Source organism: Haemorhous mexicanus, chromosome 2, assembly GCF_027477595.1.
Source record: "Haemorhous mexicanus isolate bHaeMex1 chromosome 2, bHaeMex1.pri, whole genome shotgun sequence".
NCBI classification, from domain to species: Eukaryota; Metazoa; Chordata; class Aves; order Passeriformes; family Fringillidae; genus Haemorhous; species Haemorhous mexicanus.
In genome coordinates, this window is record NC_082342.1 from 88,977,709 (window position 1) to 88,988,971 (window position 11,263).

Consider the following 11,263-nt stretch of genomic DNA (forward strand, 5'->3'; position numbering starts at 1 on the left):
GGTCCGTGCCCGCCGCCCCGGGCCCGGCGGTGCCGATGAGGCCCGGCCGCCTCTCGTGGTCGCTGCTGCTGCGCTGCCGGCGGGCGGCGGCGGCTCTGGGCGCGCCCCGGTGCCGTCCGCTGCCCGCCTGCCCGCTCAGCGCCGCCGCCGCTCTCCGAGCCCCCCTGCGCCCGCCGGGCACGGGTGGCGGAGCGCCCTGGAACGGGGCGGCGGACGCCGACGGGGATGAAGAAGAAGAAGAAGAGGAGGAGGATGAGGCAGCCCTGGAGGAGCTGCTGGGCCCGTCTCCGCTGGCCCCGGGGCCCAGCGCCCAGCGCGTTGCCGTCGTGCACCCCGCGGTGAAGTGGGGCCCGCAGAAGTCGCCGCTCACCACGGGTGCGGGGCTGCGGGGGGCGGGCGGGCTCGCAGGGAGCTGTACATCCAGGGGTTCGGAATGGACTGCCTTGGGAGGTGGTGGAGTCTCTGTGTCCGGACGTGTGTAAGAAAAGACTGGTGGTAGCACTGAGTGCCATGGGCTATTGACATGCCGGTGTTCGGTCACAGGTTGGAGTCGATGGTCTCAGAGGTATTTTCCAAACCAGTTATTCTGTGGCTGTGCCGCTAGCGTGAAGTGAAGGCGCTGTCACAGCGGTGAAACCGCGACGTGCGGCTCGAAAAGGACAAGCTTGGGTGGAAGGTCTCGGTAGTTCTTTCCTTCTTTGACAACTTTTTAAAAGACAAGGAGCTGTTAGTGAGTGCTGGCAGGTCTGTGCTTTGACTTGCGAGCCATGCCGCTTGTATTTTGAACGGCAGAACGCCGCAGGTTGGTCAGGGAAGCAGTCGGGTATCCCCCTTACTAGCACAATGTTAAATGCCCTCAGCCGTGCTGCCTGCCCGGGTGGGCTGAAGTCCTTTGGCCTTAGGGTTGCCCAGAAGTTGGCTGGAGAACAGCAGTACCCTCCTGTCCAGAGAAGAGAGTGCAGTGAAGATGAAGTCCTGTATAAATCCTCTCAGGGACTTAAGTGCTTTTATGCAGTTACTTAGTGATGCACCAATAATTCCTCTGTAAGGACCTTTTTTTTTTTTTTTAGGACTACTATTAGGTTTTTCTCAGAAATCATAACTAGCTAATGTATAAGCATTAATCACACACAATTAAGATACATTATGAACTTGATGCTTCTTTTTGAACACTTCTCAAATTAGAAGATTGCAATGTAAAGGATTAAAGTATCTTGTAAGTTAATTTTTTATGTATAGAATCATAGAATGGTTTGGGTTGGAGGAAACCTTTAGAGGTCTTCTAGACTGACCCCCTGCAGTGATACAGGACATCTTCCATTGGATGAGCTTGTTCAGAGCCCTGTCTAATCTGGCCTTGAATGTTCACAGGGAATGTTTACAGGACTTCTCTGGGCAATCTATTCCAGTGTTTCACCACTCTTATTTTAAAAAACTTCTTTTTTTATATCAAATCTAAATCAAATCTCTTGGTTTAAAACCACTGCCCCATTTTATTGCAACAGGTCCTGCAAAAAAGTCTCTCCCCATTTTCCTTGTAAGCCCCCTTTACGTACTAAAAGGCTGCAAAAAGGTCTTCCCAGGAGCCTTCTCCAAGCTGGACAGCACCAGCTCTCCCAAACTTTTTTCTTAGGGGAGGTTCCACCTGTCTGGTCATCTTTGTGACACTCCTCTGGACCTGCTCCAACAGGTCCATGACTACCTTGTCCTGGGAACCCCAGAGCTGGATGCAGCACTGCATGTGGGGTCACAGCAGAGCAGAGCAGAGGGGCAGAATCCCCTCCCTTGCCCTGCTTGGCCTTGGATGCAGTCCAGGACATGTTTGGCTCTCTGGGCTGCAAGCACTGCGTGCTGGGTCATGTCCAGTTTCTCATCCACCAATGCCCCCAAGTCCTCTGCAGGGCTGCTGTGATCTGTCCATCCCCCAGCCTGTACCAATATCCTGGGGGGTTGCCCTGACCCAGATGCAGGACCTTGCACTTGTTGATCGTCACTAGTTTTCCATGGGCCCACTTCTTGAGCCTCTCCATGTTCTTCTGGATGACAAGAGACAGTTTGTATATACTTATTCTTTTATTCCACTTTGCTATGTGATGAGCCTAAATCATGTTTCATTTTATTAATGCTGCTAATTCCAACAAGTTCTCACATTGCAGAATATAGCTTTTAACTTTTTCAAAATTGATGTAAGTGACATAATTTTACAACGGAAAAGTAGGTAAAATATGAAGACACCTTTCTGTCCAAACATACAGAAGAGTAGCAGTGGTCCCTCTCCATTTATTTAGGCCCTCCAGATGAAGAGCCTGTAGTCTTAACAAATGTTTTGGAATGATTTTTGAAGCACCATAGATACAACAGGAAATCCATGTATTTTACAAAAAGCATGAATAATATGAGGAAAAAGTGGATCGTGATTATCTTTAAAATTATGTTACCTCTTGGATCAGTGTAACCTATTTAGTATATAAATTATGTTTTGCTGTCCTAGGGAAACTTTACAAATTTGTTCTGAAGAGGAAAATTTTGGCAAATCAAGACTAGAATTGCTGATCTGATATTCTTGTGTAGTCTTTGTGATTTCACAAAGTCCTCAAAAATCATTGCTTTGCAGTGTAGATGGTAAAAACTCAAAAGTAATTGATCAACCAGAATACAGGATTCAAATCTGCTGGTTTTAGCAAGTCACAAACCAGTTTGGGTCCTTTATGAATAAGTGGCTGTGAAGTTAGCAGCAGGATATGCTGTATTAGTAATTCCCAAATTATTGCTGCAAAACACTGAAGTGTTAATTGTGTGGCTTTGTGCTCATCTGAAATAATAAATTTTCCAGCTAGTTATTCATTTCACTTGCTGAGGAAAAAAGCTTGGTGATTTCTTTACTGACAATACAATTAAAAATTCTCCTAAGCCAACAACCACAGAAATAATTTATACTTTCAGAAAGATGCTTTGTGTGATAAAATTGCATCTAACTGTTCAATTACTCTGATTAGAGGTAAGACACTTCGCTCCTTGTGCTAGAGGTTAAAAGAATTTCAGTGTTTTTCACTTTCCATGTTCATGCATGTACTGTAGTTATTGGAGATCTGAGCAGAGTACATTGTAATATTTATTTCTTTTTTCTGTTATTGTTATGTTCCTGAAGCTGAATTACAGATTGCCGAAGCCGTTGCTCTTGTAGATACTCTTCAGAACTGGACAGTTTTAGATAAAATAATTATTCCTACAAAAAATCCCAACAAGAAGTTTGTTTTTGGCAAAGGAAACTTTCAGATTTTGACAGGTAAGGACTGAGATCTTTCAGCACTGCATCACTCTAAATGGAAGACTTTTGCAGACAAACTGTACAAGGATAGGTGTGAAAGCTGAAGAGAGGGAGAATTTTGTTTATCCATCATGCAGGTTTGCAGGCAAGCTTGAAAGAATTTTTAAGGTTACCAAAGAAATGCAGAATAGACATAACCCCTGGTCACTGAAAATGTGTGAGGCAACTTAGTCTGTAACTTTATGTGATTGACATAAGTGAAACTGATGCTGTTCTTGGCACAGTACTAAATTAGCAATTACAACTCCATTATGAACAAAGAATATGGTGCCATTTGATGTTTTATGAGCATTCTGCTCAGTGCAAAATGGTTTATAGTCTGGGCATTTTAAAAAGAGAATTGATATTTAACATTGTATTCTGCAATCATTATCCATCTTTTAGAAAAGATTAAAAAATTGCCCCATGTGACAGCTGTCTTCTTGAATGTGGAAAGAATATCTTCACTAACAAAGGTAATTAAATATAATATCAAATCATATCCTTTGTATCAGTATTGTTTGGAAGCTGTTGATGTTAGGAGAAGTGGTGACTTAAGATTCTGAATTTGCAAATGTCAATACATGAAGCACCAGTACTGAGTTTTATTGAAAAGAATCTTAATACCTGTTGCATTTGTCCAGTTGATATATGTTTCCAGTTTGTGCATGAAATTTTCCAGCAGCTTAGTACAATTTGTTATAGATTCTGCTCCCACATTTGACACTAGCCCTTTTTAAAATGTTGAAATCATTACTCAAGGTAATGATGCTTTAAAAAGAAGCATTGTGGGGTGCAGCATACTTCAATATTTTAACACTAGCAGTAAAACAATTGGTACATGAGCTACAGATACTCATGGACAAACTGAAATAAAAACTTTTTTGGGTTTTTAGTATGTGCAGCATCGTGCAGGGTGTAAAGTGTATGCAAACTTTGCAAGCAAACATTAATGCTTTGCTGGTGGTTTTGAATGCTTTCCCTGATTATAAAATGAAGAGATGACAAATATCTCTTAACAGATAGTTATTCAAGTGCTTCCATTTGTTGATGAAAGGGAGGTTGAAAATGCTTCGTTTCAATTTCCTAGTTTTTAGGAAAACTTTTTATTTTATAGTATGAGTTCTTTCAGTACTAGATTTGCTAAAAATTGTTTTCTTTTCACGAATATAGATCTTAAGAGAAATTAAACAGGGTTGATTCAAGAAAGTATTTGAGAGCATGTATAAAAGAATTCTGGATTTTAGAGATGGCATAAGGAAACAACTGCATATTTTAAGTGTCTTCTGCTGAATTGGAGCAAGGATGAGGGATTTGGGTTGGTTGGGTTTATTAAGTGTTTCATTAAAAGCTTGCTATTAAATAATTTTCCTGCATTCCTCTCTGTTTGTTTGCAAGTTTTAGTAATCTTTTTTTCTTTTCTTATGTTATCACTAGTCTTTTCTATTCCAGTATTTTATAATTATTTTCACAAGGACTTAACCACTGACATTCTTGATTGTGAAATATATGCTGTAAGACTTGTTGCAAGAATCCATAAAGAGCAGTGGAAGGATTCTCATTGAATTTGATGGGCCTAAACATAAAGTTCTACTTTCTAAACTCTCTTTAACTCCTCTCTTTCTGGTCAACCAAATTTTACTTTGCATGCTCATAATGATTGCCCATCCATTGCAGTGGAATCCTGAGATCCTCTGAGTTCAAATGTCCATCAGCTAACTAACTCTACTTGCTGTGTAGGGATTGATCTAGGAATACTGTGGGGGACAGAAGACATCTCGATTATTTTGTCTTACATGGCTAAAGAAAGAACTAGAAGGTGCCTGGGGCGTGCCAGTCTTTGACAGATACACGGTGGTACTTCACATTTTTCGCTGTAATGCCCGGACGAAAGAAGCAAAACTGCAGGTAGCACTGGCTGAAATTCCACTTCTCAGGTACCTCGGGCTGTGCACATCACATACTCATATCTACATGGTTTAGTGACTGTTTCTTTACAGTAGCAAAAGCCAGCAATATTTACTAAAGAAAAAATACATAGGGTGTTCAGTGATTGATTAGAGCACAGAATTATTTGCTATAATGTCATTATTTTAAACTTCTGCAGTGCTGACAGGCAAAACCAGAATGTGTTCAATAATCTCAAAATTGCAAGAATATGTAGGAATTGGATATGTATACCCCCTATATAAAATTGTTGAGTTTAAGAAGGAAAGCTATAAACAAGGAAAATTAATTTGTATTTAAATTTTCCATAATTCTGCATTCTGTGGCATAGAAATGTGTACATGGCAGTTGGTATGAGTTATGTGGATCTTTTAGAGGTATAGTTGGCTCTCTGAAATTCCAGAATAGCAATTACAATTTACCAAGAGAGTTGTATGCTTTTTCAAGCTACAGTCAAGCCAGAAAAATCTGTTTTGTTTTTTTTTTTTTTCTCCAGGCTTCTTGCCATGAGCAGGTTTTATTTACAACTCAGTCCTTTAGTGGTTTTATTTGTACTATTAGAATAACACTACTGCTTCACAATTTTTAGGTATTTTGGTATAATTGGATTTAAAAAACTTGCTTCCAATTAACTGTTACTCTGCTGCCAGGTCAAATCTGAAAAATGAGGTGTCGCAGCGAGATCAGCAGAGAGGAGGTTCAAGGTACATCATGGGCTCAGGTAAAGTCTAAATAATCTCATGATTTAGAGGATTTTTTTCTCCACAGCTTTTTAACAAATTTAGTTGCATCTTATTTTATTTGGGGGGGGTCAGGAGGAAAAACAGTGTTCTGCACCTAATTAAAAAAATGTGCAAAAATTTTTTGGAAAGTAAGTTAAAGAATAAGGTTTGGGTCTGTACTGGTCAAGTTTTTTGGTCAGTAAGTGATGAAGGATAAACTATTTGCTTGCCACAGGGATTTTTCATAAGTGCAGTTGGATGTTTTAGAGTGGTTAGCATATGTTTTATAGTTACTAATTCAATTTTTTAGGCAAGAATACATAGTTTTAGTGGCTTATTTTTAACTTCACAAGCCCTAGTGTTAAGTCACTTGATTTCCAAATACATCACTTGCTATACAGTTTCTCTTGTAAACTATTCTGCCAATTACTCATTTGTATTTTTCAGGTGAAACATTTCTAGAAACACAGAATCGTGTCTTAAAAGAAAGGGAACTTAAAATTAGGAATGCCCTGGAGAAACTAAAGAGGAAAAGGGCTTTACTTAGAACTCAGCGCAGAAAATGCGAGTTCCCGATGGTCTCAGTAATGGGCTATACCAACTGTGGTAAGCAAAACCTCCTGAAATCATAACACAAAAGAGCTTATATTGTCTAATTTTTAATTAGAAACTCTAGCCAGATTCTCATTTGTGAGTGTATAGGCGTCGCAGTTTTAATTAGATTTTTTAATTGTGTAATGAATATTTGTCAGTTAGGATGTTGTTAGGAAAGCAAATTAAGCTGCTTGGTTTTTTCAGTCCCCAAGACACGTTTTGGAGAAATGCCTAGCACCCATTGTGCCAAAAAGATTTTATATACAGTGCTAAAGACTGCACTGTTACTGTCCCTTTACATGAATCTCTACTGCTTGATCAGAATGGGTACAGAAAAGTACACGGGTGTTTGGATCACCTTGAAGACTTGAAGCATAGGAAGACAATTAAGAGTTGGATGTTGATCTGAGAAACCTGTAGCTTTTCATGGATTATGTTTAGCACTCTGAGATGTGTTCCTAGGAGAAGCTAAATAAAGCTAAAGGGTTTTTTTCTGCCCTTTTGGGTTTGGTGTGGTTTTTTTTAGCTTACACAAGTGAATTCTTACTCAAAGCATAAAGAGACGTTGGACAAGAAACTTTTTTCAGGTTGGATTATCTTAAGACAATTTCATTTTCTTATTTAACTTCTTTAAAAAAAACCAAAACTATCTTGCACTAATTTTGTTATGACTTGTATACTCAAAAAATTTGGATTATACTGTATGTTTTTCTTAAATGTCATACTTCCATTTTTTTCCAACTGAAGATTCAAATATATGTAGATATAAAACAGTTTGGCATACACATAATTGAAATACTTTAATTAGGCTATATACTGAGCACTTTAATGATTAATTATGTGAAGTATTCATTGAGTCTAATAAATGTCTCTATTATTATGTTCATGAGGAAATGCCCAATAAAGGCCTCAGCCTAATAAGGTATATATTATTAGCACTTATCTTTATTTTTTTTATTTAGCAAGTAAATTATTTCATTTGACAACAGAAGCACTGAGGAGTGTGTAAGTGCATGCTTCCTAATGCTGTCATGGCAGTGCTCTTCAGAGAGTCTTACAGGTGAGAGATATAGGTCACTTTACAGGTCAAATGAGTCTTTGATCATCTTGTGATTTCACAGTACAGCTGTAGATACCAGTATGTGATTACATATGTGACCTTAAACACAATTCCAGGTTATGAAATGTAAGACTGTCTTTGGATTTCCTAACATCATGTAGATGACGGATCACAAGCTACAATTAACTCAAAGAGATGTAAAAACATACATCATGCATTTCACCTGAGCCTTGAAAATTAAATTTTACTTGGAACAAGCCATTAAAATACTGTCCTTTTTTATTTAATTAGGAAAAACTACCTTGATCAAAGCCTTGACTGGGGAAGCAGGACTTCAACCCAGAGATCAGCTGTTTGCCACTCTGGATATTACAGCCCATGCTGGCTATTTGCCCTCACATATGCCAGTTATTTATGTTGACACCATTGGGTTTCTGACTGATCTTCCACATAATCTGGTTGAGTCATTTTCAGCTACACTAGAAGAAGTGGCTTACTCAGTAAGTAGTCAACTATAAAAATTGGGAAATCAAATAATTTTGTTTTAGATAATCCTCACCCCTTCAAAACAGGGGAACTTAATTGACATGCTGTTCTTAGCAAATATCTGGCTGACTATAGTAAACTCCTGAGATAATGAAGTAAATATCTTAAAATAAACTAATTTTCTGATACTTTATTTATGCAGAACATACAGCTACAAAGCGATTTCAGAAAAGGCTTGTTTGGAGTATATGTGTCCATCTCCATGATACTTAAACCAGATAAAGCAGATTTTTCTGATAAAATATCTGAACAATGCATCCAAGTGAGTCAAGGCTAGTTTTCCTGGGAGTTAAAAATGAATTAAATCATCTGAAATTACCTGGTTTTAACTTAAGGTTGCCTGTAGAACTGCAAGTGGGTGATTGTGATGAGATGCAGGCAGCATGTAATAAATATAAATGTACTTTAGCAATTATTTTCTCATTAAAGTTTATTTTCCTGTGCTATAACAAAGTGTAAAGCTGCCTACATAGACACAGACATTTAAACAAAAACCCTGTATTATGAAAGGTAATGAAATTCAGTGGTAGCTAGATGCCAGAATGCTGCTAAAGATTAGACTTAACCATGTAATAGCAGGGCTTTCAAAAGCTGGCTGAAACCATCCTGTTTGTCATTTACTTCTAATTATTTTTCAAAAGTTTAAAGAAATGTCTTGAGCAAAGATGATGAAACAATTTGAATGCAAATGTTGAGTTTGGTTGCTTGGTTTTTATTATGGCAAACATTATATATATACTTGAAACTGGTAAATTTTTTATGAAGCTTTTTAGTAAAGCATTAGTAATAGTATCCTGGGAGGTAAGCATAAGGATAGTATTTTATATTTTGAATGTAAAAATACAATTACAAGTTACATGGAGGTTTTTTCCCCTCTGGTTTTGAAACAGTTTTGGAGCCATTACTCTTCTGAAAGCTTTTTTCAGAGATCATTCTTTTTAATCTCCAGTATTTTTGAAGCCTTATTGTTACAAAGCCTTGGCTTTGAACAAAATGGATCAGTTATTATTTGAAATCTGATTCTGTAACTAGCTTGATTGACAACATTTGCTTCAGGTTTGTGGGAGGTAATTTGTACTCACTACAAATCTGGTGCTGCAGATTTTCTTCCATCATGGTCTAAGAAACAGTAGTTTAATACTGGTTTAGTAGTTAATTTTACAGTGCTAATCTGCCAGTGTATTATCAAATGGATAGGAAAGTATTTTACATTAATTAGCAATGCAAAAATGGTATACAATCTCTAAACCTGGTAACTGGTTGTATATTGATCTTTGCTAGGATCTGATAGTTCATGTGAGGGATATTACTCATCCAGAAACCATCCTCCAGAAAGCAACTGTTCTCTCAGTTCTTAGGAATCTCAATCTTCCAAGCCATTTACTGGACTCCATGGTAGAAGTTCATAACAAAGTGGATTTGATAGAAAGGTAAGCAAGAGATGCTAAGTGTACTTAAACATTTCTAATGTTCCAGAAGCTTTTTAATTCTTAGTGTAGAAAAGAGATCCCACACTTCAGAATATATCTAATAGTGTTTCTTAGTCTTTTACATATGTAACTATGGTCTGAAAAAGAATTAATTATCTTTTAACTACAAAAGAAATCACTCGAGTCATACAAGAAGTGGCCTCTGTAGAAGGTGTCAGTACAAAGTAACTCAGTTATATTGTCCGTGCTTGGAATATTTTCACAACCTAATCTTCATGAACAAATGTGCTAGCAATTAATTTTCTTTCAGGTATAAACCTGCTGAAGATAATGCTTTAGCTGTTTCTGCTCTGCATGGGCATGGTTTAGAAAAACTGAAACAAGAAATAGAGAAAAAAATACTGACAGCAACGGGGAAGAAGATTCTAACAGTTAACATCAACTTGGAGGGACCTCAGCTAAGGTAAATAATTTTAAATCATGTGAAGGACTTGGAGAAATATGAAACAATCATTCATGTCTGAAAGTTTTCAGATCATATCATACTGATTTTAATCCACTACCTCTGTTAAGAATAACAGAGATAATTATCAATGTTTTGTGACCTATTGACAAAAAATAGCCCCATTAGACAAGTGAAGCGAAGCACTTCATCTTTTAAAGTGTTACCTAGATAGGAACCTTCAGACCTAGACCAAGAATCACATTTTGTGCAATGTGTCATACTTTTAAGATGCTAATATGCTTTTACATTTACAGTTGGCTCTATAAAGAAGCAACAGTTCGGGAAGTAGAGGTCATGCCTGAAGACGGCACAGCCAGGGTGAAGGTGATAATCGGCAGTTCTGCTTTTGGCAGATACAAAAACCTCTTTCCCAACAGTGAGATTTCCATATCATGAAACTGCATCCTGGTCCAGGAGAAGAAACTGATCTCCTCAAGAGGATGTGAAATAAAGTGAACGACCGGTTAGTCTCACTGTTAAATGGTTTATTTTTCTTCCACGCTTGATGTTTTTGGCGCATTTTAGAAATGGACACTGTTTCAGAAAACTTCTATATGGAAAGAATAAGAGCTTTGAGCTTAATTTTGTCAGCAGGTACCAGGACAGCACTAAATTTTTTGTGTTAAGCCTGTTGTTGGCTATAAGCTGAGGACCTCAAACACATGGAATGGCATCTGACTTAACCTACAGAAAAGTACCAAGTTTCTTATATCATATAAATAAAGCTTTTTATTGCCCTTTTCAGAAGAAAATAGTATTTATTATAGTTAAGGTGTTTCAGATGGTCTTCAGAAAATGAAAGTTAGTGAAGAAAATATTGTTGATTGTATATAAATAATGAAGATAAATGCGTTCAAGCAGAATGCATGAATGTAAGTAAAATAACTGCCATGTCTTACTGCAGTGAAGAAAAAAAAAATCATTTAAGGCATTAAATAAAGTTAGCTATGAACATCTTTTACCCATACAGTTTTCTTGCCTACAGTAATTTATCCACAGTACCTATTACTCTGTCAGTTCTTGCAGAAAACATTTAAGGTGCAGCAAAACTTTTCACAGAGGAAAAGAAAAGGAAAAAACCCCCAACCACAACAGATCCATTTCTTAAGTTTATGAGTTACTACTGAGAACTAGTAAAACAGTATCACAGAA

General features: G+C 37.9%; 1 protein-coding gene across 1 annotated transcript; it reads left to right on the forward strand.

The window, feature by feature from the left end:
• The first annotated feature begins 20 nt into the window (after nucleotides 1-20).
• On the forward strand, nucleotides 21-11,076 carry GTPBP6 (GTP binding protein 6 (putative)). Its single transcript, XM_059839404.1, has 10 exons — nucleotides 21-375; nucleotides 3,149-3,286; nucleotides 3,713-3,783; nucleotides 5,114-5,244; nucleotides 5,905-5,975; nucleotides 6,424-6,582; nucleotides 7,922-8,130; nucleotides 9,458-9,606; nucleotides 9,917-10,069; nucleotides 10,366-11,076. The coding sequence occupies exons 1-10, from the start codon at nucleotides 36-38 to the stop codon at nucleotides 10,505-10,507; spliced, it is 1,563 nt and encodes a 520-aa protein (XP_059695387.1). The 5' UTR covers nucleotides 21-35; the 3' UTR covers nucleotides 10,508-11,076.
• Nucleotides 11,077-11,263: the final 187 nt, after the last annotated feature.